We start from the raw sequence: 20,022 nt of genomic DNA, 5'->3' as shown, positions 1-20,022 counted from the left end.
TGTAATTAATTTTGAGTTAATTTTCATAACGCGATAATTTGCTGTGTAATTAATTAATCTAATTAACGCGATAAACTGACATCCCTTCTTTTGATACATTATTGGTTATGAAAGATAATGGCTGGTTTTCGTTGATTATAACAGAATAAGTACTATATAGTGCAGGGGTGGCCAACCATCCATTAAAAAATAAAGAAATAAATATTATAAATTTGTTATGTCATTCATTCCATAAGAATGTAGAATAAACATTTCAGATTTTTTTTTTAATGGACCATTTGCATGTTCTTGGTATCTGATTCTAGGGACATCTATGGATCTCTGGGAATGTATTCCCAGTGTCCGAAATATTGTGTCTGTTACTAGGCTTGAGTAAATTGTAATGAACCAAAGGAGAATATCAATTATATATATACATTTTCTTTTTATCTTTGACTGTGAATAACACCATGCTAAAATTGACCAGACCTGAAAAATCTAAGCAACTGAATAAAGGGAAGATGATTAAACAGAAGGTTTTGTAGATACAGTACTGAATTCTGCAATTTGAAATATGATTATAGAATATAGAATATCAGGCCTATAAATGACCTTATTATGGCCAAGTCGCACATCTATGGATTGGAACAAATCTCCCCTTTCCAATGGCAGAGTTCAATCTGGATTTAGTATCACAAGGCGTGATTCACAAACCGTGAATGAAATCTACTACAGTTACTTTTTTATAATGTAGATTTCTCCATCATTTTTCATCAGATTGCAACACCGTTTTTTGCTAGACGTTCACAGAAAGGTAGAGAAACGAACTGCGTTCTGTTTTATGGCAATAACGTTTGTGGGAGATAATCCCGAATAATAAGAGAAATAACAATACAAAATGTAAAAGTTTATCCAGAAGTCAGATGATTGACAGGGGCTGGCGTGAGCTGGGTAGGGTAGTTTTTCGAAATTCGAAAGTCCATCAAAAGCCCTGCAGTGGGACCTATACAAGGGAAGCCAAGAGGAGGCGAGCTAGGAGAGATAGGCCGCACAACCACGAGAGATAGATGGATATTTTCTTAGCTTTCCTTAGACCTCTAAAGACTTTCAATTAGTTTCATTCTGTAGGAGACCTTTGTTTATGCAAATAACCAGCCTTCTGATATGAAATTACTTCTCCACTTACATTATCTTCCGGATGCAACGGGGGAGAGAGAGACAGTGTTTTAGCCAGTCAGCGCGTGGGCGTGAGAATTCCACCGAACGATGAAGGCTGAAACCCTATTATTATCTAACAACTGGATATTGTGTTTTTCTTCTCGGCAGACTGGGTGGAGTTCAGCCCCTACGAGATTGGCATGGCTAAGTACGGAACGTTCATGACCCCTGACTTGTTCGGAAGCAAGTTCTTCATGGGAACGGCTGTGAAGAGGTATGAGGAGAACCCTCTGCATTTCCTCATGGGTAAGAAATACACGTCCATGTGTGTATAGTTGGACAGAACCACACACACACACACATACATGCTTGTGCGCGCGCACACACACAGACACACTTATGCTACGTTTAGATATTGCCGATTAAACAATGGCTTTGCAGCTTATTCTAGTTTGGTCTAGTTCGCATTGTATTTTCAATGGGATTTGCAGTCCTTACCATTTATTGGGATGTTGTTGTTGGTGATGTTAATAAAACTTCCTGCTAATTGCATCTTGCAATTCTGGCCACTGAACTTAACCATTGTTGTAGATGAAACTTAATTGTTTTACCAATATTATTTCAACCTGAAACATTTATTTATGTTTGTTTAATGTATCTTTGTTGTGTAACAACTTCTACAATGACTGTTTGTTTGGGGCAGGTATTTGGGGCAGTGCTTTCTCCATCCTGTTCAACAGAGTGCTGGGCCTCAGTAGAAACTCATCCTCAAACACTGAGAGCAGTACCATGGAGGAGGAAATAGGTACGCTCTCTCTCTGTGTGTGTCTCTCTATCTCTCTCTCTCTACCCCTCTCTCTGTGTGTCTCTCTCTCACTCTCTCTCTCTCTCGCTCTCTCTCTCTCTTTCTCTCTCTCTCTCTCTCTCTCTCTCTCTCTCTCTCTCTCTCTCTCTGTGTATCTCCTTCTCTCTCTACCTCTCTCTACCCCTCTCTCTATGTGTGTCTCTCTTTCTCTCTCACACAAACACATTTCTTTCTATCCTGTTTCTATATCTCATTCTCTCTCATATCTCTGTCCCCCATTCTTTCTCTCGCTAACTCCTGACTCGTTAATTTTCTTTCTTTCTTTCTTTCTTTCTTTCTTTCTTTCTTTCTTTCTTTCTTTCTTTCTTTCTTTCTTTCTTTCTTTCTTTCTTTCTTTCTTTCTTTCTTTCTTTCTTTCTTTCTTTCTTTTTCTTTCTTTTTTCTGTATGTACAGCACAAAATGGCTTATTCAACTAGCTTTGTCTGTGGTTCACATGGAGTCTTTACCTTGAATGACATCTACTAATATTGATTTCTCTGTGATAAGGCAGGGGATTTTGAATTTCTAAGTCACCAGGTGCGTTCTCGTAGTTAGGGTGCAACAAAAGTCCCAAGTCCCCGTAATGACAAACTGTGCCCACGTCCGAACATAAGCAGATCATTGTTGATCATTGATCATTGTATTCACATAGCGAACGAGTGGACGTTTGATTAATATAGACCAACCATGTTCCATACACAACAATGTTGATTAATATAGACTAACCATGTTCCATACACAACAATGTTGATTAATATAGACTAACCATGTTCCATACACAAAATGTTGATTAATATAGACTAACCTTGTTCCATACACAACAATGTTGATTAATATAGACCAACCATGTTCCATACACAACAATGTTGATTAATATAGACCAACCATGTTCCATACACAACAATGTTGATTAATAGACTAACCATGTTCCATACACAACAATGTTGATTAATAGACCAACCATGTTCCATACACAACAATGTTGATTAATAGACTAACCATGTTCCATACACAACAGCTCTTCCATTTCCCGCTGATAGTTAAATGAAAACGTATGGGTTGTGGATTACATTTATATCTGTGTTATCTTCATTCTCTTCAATTCCATTCCTGACCGTGGACAAGACACACAAGGCATTTGTCATAATGTAACGGAAAAGTGACAGTGATGATAGTCGTATATTGTTATTACTGTAAATGCTTCTCACAGTGTTTTAGCCTTTATATAACAATTGATTATAATTTGTCAGCTTTGGCTCAATGATGCTTTGAAACGGGAGATTTTTTAAATATCAAATCAAGATGATATGCTGTTTGCTCCACGTGTCTGACTGAGGATGAGAGAATCACATTGTGGTGGAACCTTTATTATGACCTACCTCAAACTATAGTCTACCCATATAACTCTGTATGATAGCATGTACAATAGTGCTGTATATACTGTATATATACATTTATATATTTATATTGACCGCATATATTTACATCCATATCTGTCTGAATATACCTGCATATAATCCTTCTACAGTATATACCTACTTATTATAACCCTATATATTATAACCCATATAACTCTGTATGATAGCATGTACAATAATGCTGTATATACCGTATATATATTCATTCCTACCATATATATATCTATCCACCTGTCTGCACATAGCTGCACATAATCATTTTACATATCTCTAGATACTATATATATATCTGACTGTACATATCCCTTACCTACTCTTACTAGTTACGCTTCTGGCCAGTATGACTAACCACCATAGTAACTTTATACCTGTATCACTGTATATATTAATACTAGAGCTCTATACATACATCTGATTAGCACTTGTGCTGTAACGCCAATACATTTTAATCTAGTCTAATAGTGAAACACAGCAACAAAGTACATGTAGGTTCAAATTGAACCTACATGTATGATATGGATGTAAATATATGCGGTAAATATAAATATATATATACGGTATATACAGCACTATTGTACATGCTATCATACAGAGTTAATGACTATTGTCATTATGAGCTTGGCTGAGAGGGGTATTTCATCTGGCCACTGAGGGAGAGATGGGGACACTGAGCTTAAGGTCAGAGAGGGTGGGGGCTTTAGCCCTGTTGGCTCTCACCAAGGTGTGAGATTTAACCTATTGTTGGGACAAACAAAAGGATTTGTCCACAACATGTTGTGTGCTACTGTAGGCTACATGTGTGAAAGGACAACTCCAGGCAAAGCACCAGATTCTCTGTGAAATAGGCCATACAGTGCTTCTTTGAAACACATCCACAGAGCACACCTTTATGTAGAAGTATTGCCGCCAGAATACTAAAGTAAAGCAGTGGTAGAGTTATTTTCCCTGGGGTGACAGCTTGAGAATGTGTCACTGCACCTCTCATTGTCATCCAATTCGTACGCCCCTTTCTTTCCTGGCACAGATTGACAGCTCATTACGTCCTCTCAACCGTAACTGACCCTCTTAAAATAATTACTTTAGACTTGCCATAGTGTCAGGTGTGTGTGGTGTGTAGCTTCTGGTAGCGATGGTATTTATGTCGGCATAAATGCTTTTTGTTTGACTGATAGTCACAGTGAAATGCATTGCTCATAAGAATGTCTATACAAAGTTAAAGAATGCATTTGTTTACATGCCCCCTGTAGCTGAGGGGTACAATTCCCTGACTGTATTGTTAGATATGATATTTAATACCACTACCTCATGTACTTTAACTTCTGGCCACCCAGTACAAGATATAAGTATGATGAACACTTTCCCACCTGATGAAACGAACCAACACAAATGTACCAAATCGAATATTTAATACAGCAAAAGGTGTATACAACATTCACTTAATTACATTTATGATTTGAAATATTGAATCTGCACTTTTATGGCAAATGAGTATTCGTAGGTAAATCAACATTGAATGTCCAATCTCTGGTTGCGCAGGGAGTAAGTATACAACCTGGAATATTTAGGAAACGATAGCGAAGGTACTTAAATGATTATAGCTGGATACACTAAGGGGGGGGGGGGGGGGTCCCGCTGGTTGTAAGACAGTAGGAGGGGGGGGGTTAGAGAAGCCGCTGGCGGTATCCCATCTGGCCGACGGTGTCTTGGGAGAATCCAAAGTCTTAGACACAGTGCCCACAGAACCTCGGGCAGCAGACGAATACAGCTGGACCCTCTGTGGAACGGTATCTGCCGGTCCACAACGGAGAGACGTGGTGCGACCTCACGTGTAGAGCGCCGCCTCACCTGGAGTCCTCTCCGGGGGGTAATTCCAACACTCGACAGTGTTGGCCTTTATCCATGGAATAATCAAAGCACACAAAGCATAATCCAAGAGCCGTGGAAGGCTCGCCGTCGTCGGGTAGAGTAATCCAATATACAGGTCCAGTCGCTCTTGACCCAGAGCTCCTCGGATGCAATCACCACTAGGGGTCTGACCAGCCTGGATAAGCGTCCAGATAACGTCAGGAACGATGGGGGTACTGATAACTGTAGAACTCGAACCGAACGATGCACCATACATAAATAGACTATTATTAGCTTAATAGAATACGTCCAACTCGACGGTATGGTGCCAAACTATGACCATTCAACTATTAATCTACACGATATCTCAATGCCTATTCTGGGCCAAGTAGGCCCTACTACACCGCACGTGCATCGTGGGGAGGCTTTTGCGTCTGTCACTCTGTTGGAGGGTAAAGAACTGGACTAAAAGAAAGTTCTACTTTACGAGCGCCATATATATATGCGCTATGAACAAATAGTACCATTCGTATTTCGCCCGGCATATTACTGCGCGGAACCGGGGGTTGCCTCGACATGTTAGGCGGCACGATTGAACTTGGACCTAGGGCTATGGCAACCTGGCGCCAGGTTCTCGTCCAATGGTAGAATGAAACTATTATGGGCTGTTTAGTAGAAACGGGGATATTCAATGCATATTGTACAAGGAATATACAGGGGATATCAAACGATATACAAATACAATTAAATATATATATATAAATAAATATACATATTCGGTTTAATCTGATCCTTCACAACAGCCGCCCCCTAATTAGTCCCACCTAATTAGCTAAGCAGAGACAGATTAACCGCACTGTCTTCCACTCAAGGTCCGCTGTAAGGGTCAGTCAACTCACAAAGTCATAGGGTCATGGTCATCATCGATAGTATCTGGGAGTCGGGGCAGTTCTATGAGCCTCGCCACGGGCCGTGTGTAGGTGCGCCCTTGGACGAGTACTTCAGCTGCTCGGACCTTGCCATCGGCACCGGTGATCACTTTGCTTACGCGGCCAGCCGGCCACATAGCTCTGGGGAGTGACTGGTCAACTATCATGACGACTGTTCCTTCTGTCAAATTGTCTCTCTCTTTTACCCACTTCTGGCGGGTCTGTAGAGACGGTAGGTAGTGAAGTAGGAAGCTGCTCCAAAACTTGTCAGCTAGTACTTGGCTGTACCTCCACATTCTTCGGCCGTTCGCTTCTTCGGGCCTGTACATTGTCTGGGGTAGCGCGGGGTCCAGCCGCCCCATTAGGAGTGTGTTGGGGGTGACTGGGTCGACATCTGCTACATCACTGGAGACGTAACCGAGGGGCTTTGAGTTCAATACTCCCTCGATCTCCGTGAGGACTGTCATTAGGACTTCCTCTGCCACAGTCTGGGCTCCGAGTACGGCATACAGGGCTGTCTTTATAGAACGTACTTCTCGTTCCCAGGTTCCACCGAAGTGGGGTGCGTTCGGGGGATTAAACTGGAAGTCAATCTGGGCTGGAGCGAGGTGGGTCTTAAGTTCTGGGCCCATAGCTTGGAAGCTCTCTCTCAGCTCTCTTTCTCCGCCTTTGAAGTTGGTCCCGTGATCAGACAACAATGTAGACGGTTGTCCTTTCCGTGATATGAATCTCCGGAAGGCCATAAGGAATGAGTCTGTGCTCATGGTCGGAAGGAGCTCGATATGTATCGCTCTGGTGGTCATGCATTTGAATACAATACCCCACTGCTTCTCGGTGCCTCTTCCTCTCTTTATATACAACGGGCCAAAACAGTCCATGCCTGTGGAGTGGAATGGCTTGTCGCCGATTCGGAGGCGACAGGGGGGTAGGTCAGCCATCCGTGGTATGCTGGGCTGCGCGCGCCACTTACGGCAGTCTAGACAGGTTCGCTGGAAGCGCCGTACTGCTTCTCTGCCTTGCAATATCCAATAACGACGTCTGATCTCCGCGAAGACTCTCTCTGCTCCTGCGTGGTGCACATCCTCGTCGTATTTCTTTATGATCAGCTCTGTGACCTTGTGTCGGCTGTTCAAGACGATCGGGTGCTTAATGTCATCTGGTAGATCGGGGGCTCTCCGCAGGCGACCACCCACTCTGATGAGATTATGTGCGTCACTCTCTGGTGCCAGGTGAATCAGTCTGCTGTCTGATGGGACGGGGTTTCCTCCCTGTAGACAGTCTAGCTCATCGGGGAACGAGTCTCTCTGGGCTCGTTGTAGTAGAAGAAGTTCTGCTTCTTCGTAGTCAGCTGCTGACATGTCAGTGGTGGACTGAATCTCTGGGTGGTGCCGCAGGAATGTTCTTTGTTGCGCACTCTCTAGGGCAGGGGTCGCCAATTAGATTTGCCCACGGGCCAGATTTTCCCCAAGCCGTTGCTTCGCGGGCCAGGATCAAAAACAATGGCTAATTTAATATACTGATATTGAAAAAAGACAAACGTTTTTCTCTGGTCTGCATCCCCCCAACAACCGTGTGCACTGCGCCGCACTGCACTGCACCCACTCTGCAATCCGCCAAACAAAGTTCTCACTCATCCATTCATTCATGAACAGCTCTCAGCTGTTGCAGATCCCCTTAACAATTGTGTGTATTGCGCCGTACTGTATTGTACCCATTCTGCAATCTGTTAAATAAAGTTTTCATTCATTCATTCATGAACAGCAGATCAGCTGTTGCAGATCACCGCGGCGGGTGATGAACAGATCAGAAGACAGAATGCATGAAAACACGACTCACCATACCTTGTTTGTTGTTCAGTCCTCCAAAATCCCTGCTAATGTTTGAAACATGTCACATATCCACTCGCCGCCCTCCAATTCCAGATTGGCGTTGAATGCAGCTACTTTATCTGCCAACTTTAACACAGTTGTAATAACAACCATTTCCTCGTTGTTGTTGTCGCCACATATTATGCAGAGAGGACGTCGGCTCGGCACGCAAGAATCACCGACCTGTTGCAATAAACCCGTATTTTAAGTATGGCTCCTGTTTATTAAAAGAAGCGTTATATTTCCCTGTTGCATTTCCCTATCCAAAGATGTTTGTTTTGTTTTTTAACACATTTGTTACTCGCTCCCAGGGCCGCCTCAGGGGGTGTGCGAGCAGTGCGGTCGCACAGGGCCTCGCGGGAAGGGGGGCCTCGCAAAAAATAAATAAAAAAAAAATAAAAAAAAAATATTTTTTATTTATTTTTTTTATTATTTTTTATTATTTTTTTTTATTTTTTTTTTATTTTTTTGCGAGGCCCCCCTTCCCGCGAGGCCCTTTTTCATCACAGACCTAAAATCTAGTTTTGCTTATATGCTTATATATTTCACATTAGACACGTTTGTAGAATGTGTCTGACTTCCTGGCTCTGCAGACTGCAGTTTTCCGGTTTCTGCGGATTTGCTGCTCTACAGATTTTAGGATAGTGTTTCCGGCCCGTCCGCCGACCGCCGTAATACCAAATAGAAGAAGAAGACACACGAGGTAGATAATTCAGCGCTATTCAGAGGAGCGAGGCGAGTGGATGTCTTTTCAAAAGAAGGAGAAGAGAACTTGTGAGCAGATAAATCTGTTAGGCAGCAATATGCCGAAAGGTGTCCAGTCTGCCGGAAAGTACTCGAAGAAGAAGAATTACACCGTGGGCCAAGTCTCCTTCCAACTTCACCATTGGCGCCGGCCGCGCCGCATTCATTGATACTGCGTTATGTGAGTCAACCTATGATTAAATACCCGCCGTGGACCTGTCCTGACCTATCTATCTTTCTCTCTTTCTGGAGCCAAACTGGTCGACAAGCTAATATATAGTACTACTAGTAGCTAACTGTGTGTGCCTGCTGAGAGCACCTGGCTGTATGTAGACAGTAGCCGCATAGCTTGTTAGCTGTTAGCTAACGCAGAAGCAAGCTATGCGGCTACTACATGCAGCCAGGTGCCTGATTGAGCTAACTGTTAGCCAGTTAGCTGTTTAGCGTCAGCTGGGAACGTTCGTTTGATGCTATCAGTTAGCCTTGAGAATAGCAGGCCCTGGCACTCTGACTACGACATCATCTTTGACAGAAGATGTAGTCGGGCCTGCACCATGACAAGGCTCTGGCCATAGCTTTGTCCCGACAGCGAGAGGCCTTTCGTCAACGTGGAGACCTGTGTTCCTCGTGCAGGTAAAATGTCATGACATTACCCCACTCTTCCTTCCTTCCCCTCCCGAATGTTTTGTTAATAACGATGTTTTTTTCCAGGCAAAACATATGCTACTTCACAACATTTGGAGATACGACATGTGCTGTGTGTGAATGGTCGTTTGTGTAGCTTGGGTAGCGTTGGGCCGTTGGCCAAAGCTGTGTGTCACGTGGCCTGGTGTCACAGTACCTGGCTAGCCTATTTAGCTGATGTCGGCCATTGGCTCCTTGCTGCTTTGGTTTCTCTGGTATAGACGCTCTTCTTGTTGGATTGTTGATCTTTGTCCTTTTGAATCTCTCATACATGCTATAGTCTCTCTCTAACACACACACACATGACAAACACACATGTTCTCTCTCTCTCTCTCTCTCTTTCTAACACACACAGTCTGCCTATGGCGGCCTTTCTCGATGGCTAGGCTGTGCTCAAGGATCTTCAGTCACAGTGCTCAGGTATTCTGCCACTGTGTACTCTCTGTTTAGGGCCAAATAGCATTTCAATTTCTTTCCAATGTGTCTCTCTCTCTCTCTCTCTCTCTCTCTCTCTCTCTCTCTCTCTCTCTCTCTCTGTACACTGTATATTGACTGTAGAACGGGAGCTCTCTCTCGCTCTCTCTTTTGCTATATGTTGACTGTATCATGCCCCGCCTCGGGCAGCGCTATTATTTAAGAATATGTTGACTGTATAAAAAAAAATATATATATATATATATATATATATATATAATTTTTTTTTTTTTTTTTTTTTACCTTTTGGGGGGGGGGGGGGGGGGGGCTCGCGTTAAATCTCGCACAGGGCCTCGCATTTCTCCCAGGCGGCCCTGCTCGCTCCATCTCGAACGCGGAAGTGAAAGTTCGTTAGGGACTATTCCATTGGTTCTCCCAGTCCACGTGACCATTTCTAGCATTTCAATTGGCTATAGTGCTATTGATGACTACCGGTAGATAGATACAGCTTCACAATAAAAGACACCCTGGCGTCCCGAGTGAATATTTCCTGCGCGTAAAATAAATATCATATTCTCAAAATAACCTGACGGGCCAGAAATTATTGCTGGCGGGCCAATGTCGGCCCGCGGGCCGCCTATTGCCGATCCCTGCTCTAGGGTAATGCAGTCATCTATATTCGGGTCTGTGGAGGCGACAGTGCTCAGTCCACAGAACATAGGCTTCTTGTTCTCAGCCTCCTCTCTACTTGCTTCCCTCGGGGTGGGCGTAGGCCAATCTCCTTCCGGGAGCTGGAGGAATGCTGGTCCGTCACTGTAGATGTTGCGACAGGTTAGGTCATCCAGGGACATTCCCCGGGTGATGACGTCAGCTGGGTTGTGTTTGGTATCCACATACCTCCAGCTTGCTTCTTCTGTTAATTCTTGAATCTCGGTGACTCTGACTCCCACGAAGACTTTGTATCTGCATGAATCAGACTTAATCCATGTGAGTACTGTCGTGGAATCTGACCACAAGATTGTTCTATGCACCGGAATGGTGAGTTCACGTTGGATTAACGTGGCTAGATGCGCTCCTGCGAGGGCTGCGCAGAGCTCTAGACGTGGGATAGATTGTTGCTTACGTGGGGCTATTCTTGAGCGGGCCAGTATGAAAGCAGTGTGTATCTCTCCTCCCATCTCTTGGGCACGCAAATAGGCAACCGATCCGTAGGCTACTTCGGAGGCGTCGCTGAAGACGTGTAGCTCAATCTCGCATGTCTCTGGCCTCACTGTGGATGGGAAGTAGCTGCGGCGTATATTGACACCTGGGAGTGAGCGGAGTTCCGTCTCCCACTCTCTCCATGTTGAGGCAAGGTGTGCGGGTATTGGGTCGTCCCAGCCCTGGTCCTTGTCCCATAGTGCTCGTACAATCATCTTTGCCCTGGTGGTGTAAGGTAGAATACATCCCAGCGGGTCATATTGTCTGGCGAGTGTTCTGTACACACTCCGTCTGGTGGTCGGTATCGCCGCCGACCTTCCTTGCTCTGGAGCCAAGGGTTTGTGTCTATAGTGGAGCGAGTCTGTTTTGAAGCGCCAGACTAATCCTAGTGTCATTTCTTGGGCTTCTCCTGGGATTGTCGCCATCCAGGTCTCGCTGCTGGCAGCCTTGTCTGCGGAGGAGAGGCTGCGCAATACGTGCGGGTCACTGCTGGCCCACTGCCTGAGATCAAAGCCTCCTTTGATTAGGGAGGCGCGTAACTTGATTAGGAGAGCCTCGGCTTCTTCTTGAGTCGAGACGCTTTGTAGACAGTTGTCTACGTAGAAACTGTTCTTCACACTGTGTTGGACCTCTTCATCTGCTGCTGGGTCCTCTGTGACGTGTTTCTGTAGTGCAAATGTAGCACAGCACGGGCTGCATGTGGTTCCGAAGGGGAGTACTTCCCACTGGTAGATGGATGGGTTCTCATCTCCGATCTTCTCTCTCCATAGGAACCGTAGCAGAGGCTTGTCCTCCTCTACTAGTCTCACTTGCAAGAACATCCCTTTGATATCCCCGCTTATAGCCACCTTGTCCTGGCGGAAGCGCAGTAGCACGCCTAGTAGGGAGGGGCCGAGTGTGGGGCCGGGCAAGAGCTCTTTATTCAGATTTTGGGATCCGATCTGGTAGCTGCAGTTAAACACAATGCGATCCTTGCCATTGTGATGGACCTTGTGATGCGGCACGTACCATGATTCGGTCGTCTGATCGGCCTCTTTAATGTCAATCTTTGTTACGTGTCCCGCTGTGATTAGCTTCTCAATCTCAGCTCGGTACACACTCTGTTGAGCGGGGTCTTTGGCTAGGCGCCGCTCTGTGTTCAGTAGATATCGCTCCGTGGCGTCTTTCTTTGCGTGAAAGGGGGGCATTCCCTCTCGCCTCAGGAGTGGAGTTGCGTATCTCATCACTCCGCCGACTGTGACTCTCTTTGTCCCCTGCTCGAGTAGGTGGATGGCGTAAATGTCTTCTTTAGAGCGAATGTCTTTCTTTTCGTTCTTAAAGGGCATTGTCTCTAGGGTCCATAGCCTCTCGACATGCTGCAGGAGAGTGGTGTCTTCTTCTGTCGTTCTGGAGTGGAAGCAGCTAGTGGCTGCGGTTCGGTTGAGAGATTTAGCGAGGGGGCCTTGTAATGTCCATCCTAGGCGGGTCTTGACTGCTGCAGGACAGCCTCGGGGGCCTGTATGGACCCGGTCAATCGGGACTATGAGTTCTGCATGGTCGGAGCCTATCAACAGGGTCGGGGTAGCGCCGTCTATGAGCGGGATAGGTAATTGGCGCAGGTGCACATATTTATCCATCAACTTGGTGACAGGGTAGGTGTACTGCGAGAGTCCTATTTCTTGGCTGGTGAAAGCATTTGTGATCTTGTACCGTCGCTCTGGCTGCCCGTTGGCTGCGATAGTGAAGGAGACATTCTCGCCCTTTATCGTCTTTAAATCTCTTCTTATTGTCCGAATCGTCATTTCGTTCTTGCTCCCCCGCAGTCCCAGCTGAGTCGCAGCGGAGGCGAGCAGAAGGGTCTTCTCTGACCCGTCATCAAGGACGGCGTAAGTGTCCATGACTTTATCCTGGTAGCTCAATGTCACACGGACTACCTTTAAGAGCACTTGAGCTCCGTTGCTGCTGGCGGGGTCAATGTACATGACACTTGCCTTGGTGCCGCTCCGTGGTGCAGGTATAGGCCGTCTTCCGTTACTATCGTGTAGTATATCTAGATGGGCTCCATCGCACCGGCTGCACCTTTTCTTTAGGCGGCATTCAGCTGCCATGTGGGGCCGCGCACATCGATAACAGCGCCGGTTGGACTTTATCCATTGGCTTACTTCTTCTGCATTCATCTTTGTGAATGAGTCACATTGTGACAGCCAGTGTTCTTTCTCACAGTAGGGACACGCTATCTTCCACTTCTCCTTTCTCGAGGGGGTGCTGTGACTCTTACTGCTCGGTACTGACTCTGATTGGTGCATGACAGTCACCGATCTTCTTCCATCACTTATTCTCCTGGGTCCCTCTCTGGAGCTTGGCGTGCTCCGCCCGAAGGTGTCCAGTCGTAAGCTGCTGACCTCTCTCGCCAGGAAGTCGGCCAGATCAAGGAGGGATGGCTCGGGGCCGTCGGGATCTCGGTAGTCCCTCTGCCGCCGAAAGCGCTCCTGTCTTGCGGGTGGCAGCTTCTCCAAAATCCTCTCAACGTTAGAGTTGGCGTACAGCTCATGCCTGCCCTTCTCCCGTTGAGCTCCCAGCATCCCCACCAGGGACTGCACTTTGATTGACAGGTCGTCTAGTGAGCGATTGTCTGTGGCTGGGGGTAGGCGGTCAATATGCCTTATCTCCTGGATTACGTAATCCCATATACGTCCATATCTTTGATCCAGCGCTGCAAGGGCCGCTGTGTATGGGGTCGAGGAGGTAGCATAGGCTAGCGCTATATTGTGCGCTCGCGGTACTTTCAGGTGCTTCAATAATATTGCATACTTGTGGCGTTCATCAGCGACATCCACCATCATTGTCTCTAAACACATCCGGAGCTCCGTGTACTGTGCTCGACTCTCATAGGCGAAGTCTGGGAATGACGGCGTGGCGTTGTATGACGCCGTGGATGGCTGATACATCGGCGAGCGTTGGGGGAGAGACCTCCTGGGCGAGTCCCCTCTTGCGCCTCGCTGTGGGCTGGTACTGGCAGGGTACCATGGCCCGCTGGTCCAGGTACTGTTCCTCGGGGCTGGTCGTGCTCACCCGTAAATAGAGTCGGGGGTCTGTAGCGCAGCGCCGCGGGGGTATAGCCTGGACTGTATGGGACCTCCTGGTCCGGTGGAGTACTGTGCTGTCGTCGGGCTTGGTTCTCCTCTTCTCCCTCTTCTTCTTCTATCAAATCTTCCAGATCTTGTAATCGTTTATTTAGCTTCTCCGCAGTGTAGGCCGCTCCTTCCTTGTAGCTGGGTCTCGCTTGGACCGGTATGGGAAGGGGGTCTGCGGGGGGTCTAGACTCGGTCTGTTGGTCAAGTTCAGGGTCGCTTGCTCGTTGCGGTGACGCTGCTCTTGACTGCTGTCTCGACGAGTTCCTTGAGCCCCTGGCGGAGGGAGAGGGAGTTGTCCTTTTGATCAGCTGCTCTATTAGTTGCGCTTGTAGTCTGTCGCGCTCTGCGTCTCTTTGGGCACCGGCAGCGGCGCGCTGGGCGTCGGCCCGGTCTCTTGCCATATTCTCTTCCATCTGGAAGCGTCTCATCTCCAGACTTGTGCGCTGTTCTTCGCTCCGTTGCTGTGCTTGGAGGTGTTCGCGCTCGCTGGTCGCCTGTGCGTGGAGACGTTCGCGCTCGCTAAGCGTCTGTGCTTGGAGCCGATCGCGTTCGGTAGAGGCTGTCAGGCTGACGAGGAACGCCTGTTGTAGTATCCTCTCCGCTTCGCTGGGGGAAGGCGGTAGTGGAGGTGAGCCGCTCCTGCGTGAACCGCTCCTGGGGGTACTCGTTGGGGAGTCCTGGAGCTCTAGTTCCTCGGCGCTCTCCTCTTCTTCTTCCGTGCAGAGTTCTCTCTCTGTAGGGTTGTCTTCCTCCCGGGGCGTGTCGGGGACTACTTCTTTAGTAGTGGCGGGGGGTAAAGGCATGTCAATTCCCTCCTGGTCCCCACCGTGGGCTTGGTCAGTTACATTAGGACCTACTAGGGCCTCTGTGGTCGGGGAAACCTGGTCGTTAAGGTCAGACATAATTTTACTTTCTACTTTTACCACGTTTACCGTTTGTCGAAGGCTAGGTAGTTGACTGACAGTGTAAGCCTCTAAGTACTGAGGTGTCTGTCGTCTGCGCCGCGGGCGTTCTAGGTTAGGAGGATCGTTTCGTGGAGTGTTCATCATAGGCCATTTCGATATTAATAACACTATATTAATATTACACTAGTTACCCTCCGGCTCGAAGGACCAATTGTAGCTGAGGGGTACAATTCCCTGACTGTATTGTTAGATATGATATTTAATACCACTACCTCATGTACTTTAACTTCTGGCCACCCAGTACAAGATATAAGTATGATGAACACTTTCCCACCTGATGAAACGAACCAACACAAATGTACCAAATCGAATATTTAATACAGCAAAAGGTGTATACAACATTCACTTAATTACATTTATGATTTGAAATATTGAATCTGCACTTTTATGGCAAATGAGTATTCGTAGGTAAATCAACATTGAATGTCCAATCTCTGGTTGCGCAGGGAGTAAGTATACAACCTGGAATATTTAGGAAACGATAGCGAAGGTACTTAAATGATTATAGCTGGATACACTAAGGGGGGGGGGGGTCCCGCTGGTTGTAAGACAGTAGGAGGGGGGGGTTAGAGAAGCCGCTGGCGGTATCCCATCTGGCCGACGGTGTCTTGGGAGAATCCAAAGTCTTAGACACAGTGCCCACAGAACCTCGGGCAGCAGACGAATACAGCTGGACCCTCTGTGGAACGGTATCTGCCGGTCCACAACGGAGAGACGTGGTGCGACCTCACGTGTAGAGCGCCGCCTCACCTGGGCCCTCATGCATCAACGTGTTCTACGCACAGATCTGTGCTTACCCTGTGCGTACGATCATTTCTAAGCAAAGAGTGGGATTCATCAACTTCAACTTGAACTTGACTCCGTGCGTACATCTACGCACATTTCAGACCTGGCGTACCTAGCGCCCAGTGGTAGAATATATTATTACAACAAGGAAATGAGCTTCTGTGCATAATAACACCGGCATGTTCTGTACGAACCGTAGTTCATTATAGTTCATTGTAGAATAGCAACAGTAGTGTAATTATGGTCAAAACCCTATAAATAGCATTTGGAATAATAGATCTTTCTCTCAGAATGAATGCAGCATGGTTTATATAGCGTTATCGGAATATACGGGGTGTAGGCTACTGACTGACTGCGCTCCGCGTAGCTTGATTGATTGATTGATTGAAAAGTTTATTAACAGATTGCAGAATGGGTACAGTACAGTACAGCTCAGTACATACAATTGTTAATTGGGGATGCAGACCAACTTTCGTCTTGTTTACATCAGGGTCCCCCATTTTCAATTCATCATAAATCATAAAGCTCAACTCGTTATTATTCTGCGCAGACCGCAGAAACACGGGAACGTTTTGATTATATTTAAAAGGCTTTACGTTAAACGAAACAAGTGGAACTTCGAAGCTGTAAGCAGAATACAAGTCATATTAATATAGTGTTCTTCCCCCTTTTTACTGTATAAGAAAGAATAGAAAACGCATTGCAATGACACTATAGTGGACAGACTATGTATATGATGGGATTCAAGTTCATGTATTGAAAGGCAGGCTATCATACATGCAGTGAGATTCATTGTTCTTGTATATGCTCTCGTATTATATTGTTTATATAGGCTACCCAATACTGACATCAAAATAGATTGTAGTATGCCTCTAGAAATCATATGCAGCAGGTAGAAAATTGACGGGAGATCCATCGCGATTTGGAATAAAATTGAGGAGAACTTTAATCCCTGGGGTATTAATCAAACAACACGGGAAAAGGCAGTCATATTCCAGCGCGGTCTTTATTAGCCGACAACAAAATAGATGCATCTAAAAATCATATAGCCAATCGAACACAACTAATAAAGGCATTCATATTACAAGCACGGTTATAATGATCACACAACCAACGCCAAACAGTGGTCAACGAACGGTATTTATTAGTATTTTGAGCTGTCCAGGCAGAATTGCAGCAATGGTCTTAGGGAGCCGTTGATATCTGACATCACCGTTTACAAATCCGCCTTTTATTATTTATCCCACAATACGCGATAGTGTCTTCTTGGTTCGACAGCAGTGAATTCTCCGTGGAGTTTCTCGGAGTCCCGCTCGGGTCGGTCCATTATTTCACATCCCATGGGGGGTGTTTCCTCATTTTCATGACCATATATGGATAATCATGCACGAGCATTGACGGTAGAACAAAGTGGTATTCATCAACACGGAGGCCCATAGAGCCTGCGTACGCACGTGTGATGAATGCCGACTTCCCTGTGCGTACGCTAGTTCTACATTCCGTGCTTACGTGTGGAAGTAGGTCAAGTTCAAAGTCCACGTTGATGCATGAGGGCCCTGGAGTCCTCTCCGGGGGGTAATTCCAACACTCGACAGTGTTGGCCTTTATCCATGGAATAATCAAAGCACACAAAGCATAATCCAAGAGCCGTGGAAGGCTCGCCGTCGTCGGGTAGAGTAATCCAATATACAGGTCCAGTCGCTCTTGACCCGGAGCTCCTCGGATGCAATCACCACTAGGGGTCTGACCAGCCTGGATAAGCGTCCAGATAACGTCAGGAACGATGGGGGTACTGATAACTGTAGAACTCGAACCGAACGATGCACCATACATAAATAGACTATTATTAGCTTAATAGAATACGTCCAACTCGACGGTATGGTGCCAAACTATGACCATTCAACTATTAATCTACACGATATCTCAATGCCTATTCTGGGCCAAGTAGGCCCTACTACACCGCACGTGCATCGTGGGGAGGCTTTTGCGTCTGTCACTCTGTTGGAGGGTAAAGAACTGGACTAAAAGAAAGTTCTACTTTACGAGCGCCATATATATATGCGCTATGAACAAATAGTACCATTCGTATTTCGCCCGGCATATTACTGCGCGGAACCGGGGGTTGCCTCGACATGTTAGGCGGCACGATTGAACTTGGACCTAGGGGTATGGCAACCTGGCGCCAGGTTCTCGTCCAATGGTAGAATGAAACTATTATGGGCTGTTTAGTAGAAACGGGGATATTCAATGCATATTGTACAAGGAATATACAGGGGATATCAAACGATATACAAATACAATTAAATATATATATATAAATAAATATACATATTCGGTTTAATCTGATCCTTCACAACACCCCCCATTATCTGTCTCCTGGGAGCCTTTTAGATACAGATAAACTATTGAAAATGTTTTTTGATTTTGCTTGATAAGGAGGTGAAGGACTTTTAGCTGATACAACATATATTTATAGATATCTATTTGCAGTGGTGGAACTATTTACTCATTACACACAAGTAACTCATTACTATTATGAGTTACGTGTACTTTACTTGAACATTTACATTTTAAGAAACTTTGTACTTTTACTCCACTACATTTCAAAGGAAACATTGTACTTTTTTACTCCATTACATCTATCTGAACCCCTCAGTTCAAGTTCAAGTTCAAGTTTATTTAAATTAATAAACAAATACATAGAGACCCTAACTGTATTAAAAAGTTATTAATTCCTAACCTCATAATTATAAGCTGCCTAGTAGAGAATGAGTGCAAAGTTAACCTTCTTACTTATTACTATTATGTACTATGTTACTATGTCTATACTACTATCTACCATGTATCTACTATGCCTATTATGCTAATATGTCTATACTACTATGCAGTCAGAGTGTAGCACTCAAGTTCGACACTGTTTGACAAACAATACTTTACCACTGACCCTTAGCTGCCAGAGATGTACCCCTCCTGCTGACTTGTTGTAGTTTCTTTAATAGTTGTCATACAGAAGTACAGAATACTTTCATACAAAATGCTTCTTACTGTTACGCTCCAGAGACTGTGCTAGACAAGATAGTATCAAATAACATAGTATAGCATGTAATTTAGAAGTAGAAAATGAGGTCACAGTGTTCAGTATAGACATATGTACAATGTTCGATGCAGAATAGACGTAACTGAGTTACCATATAATATACAATACTATGCAGTGTACTAATGTACAGTACTATATAGTGCAAAGCAGAAATGGGATGAGGTACAATTTAGGTACAATTTACAGTAAGGTGTACGAGTTGTAGTGCAATCCTTCATCAATAAATATAAAGTGTGGGGAGTGGGTGCTACAGTGTGTTTGTTTAAAGTGGGTGTGTGCTATAAAGTGTGTGGAGTGGGTGCTACAGTGTGTTTGTTTAAAGTGAGTGTGTGCGTGTGGATGTGTGTGCTATGTGCGTTTGATGGTTGTTGTTGTGTAGTGTTCATTGTTCGTTTAGCAGCCTGATGGCCTCGGGATAGAAGCTTCTTCTGAGTCTTTCTGTGCTCGCCTTGAGACTCCGGTATCGCTTGCCTGACCGCAGCAGTTCAAAGAGGCAGTTGTTCGGGTGACTGGAGTCTTTAATGATTCTCTTAGCCTTGCCCCTGCAACGCTTGTTGTAAATGTTCTGGAGGGTGGGGAGCCCCCCTCCAATTGTGCGTTCGGCTGAACGTGTCACTCTTTGTAGTCTGCTTCGGTCTTGTGCAGTGCTATTCCCAAACCAGGAGGTGATGTTGCCAGTCAAGATGCTCTCTATTGTACATGAGTAGAAGTTCTTAAGGATCTTCTGACTGACTTGGAACTTCCTTAGTCGCCTGAGGAAGTAGAGGCGTTGTCGTGCCTTCTTCACAACACTGTCAATGTGTGTGGTCCATGTCAAGTCCTCGGATATGTAGGCTCCGAGGTACTTAAAGCTGTTGACTCTCTCAACCGGTGCCCCGTCGATGCTGAGGGGGCTGTAGTCCTTGACCCCCGACCTCCTGAAGTCCACAATCATCTCCTTTGTTTTGCTGACGTTCAGGGAGAGGCTGTTTTCCTGG

At 45.6% G+C, this 20,022-nt stretch overlaps 1 protein-coding gene across 1 annotated transcript in view; it reads left to right on the top strand.

Annotated features, from left to right (window-relative positions):
* pla2g4ab (phospholipase A2, group IVAb (cytosolic, calcium-dependent)) overlaps positions 1-20,022 on the top strand; it is a 149,783-nt gene that overhangs the window by 72,525 nt on the left and 57,236 nt on the right. The window contains 2 exon segments of the mRNA XM_084310478.1: positions 1,306-1,443; positions 1,841-1,942. Of these exon segments, the coding sequence (XP_084166604.1) occupies positions 1,306-1,443; positions 1,841-1,942 (240 nt within the window).

The sequence above is a fragment of the Notolepis coatsorum genome, assembly GCF_963971535.1.
Source record: "Notolepis coatsorum genome assembly, chromosome: 3".
NCBI classification, from domain to species: Eukaryota; Metazoa; Chordata; class Actinopteri; order Aulopiformes; family Paralepididae; genus Notolepis; species Notolepis coatsorum.
This window is presented reverse-complemented; position numbering and strand designations above follow the sequence as displayed.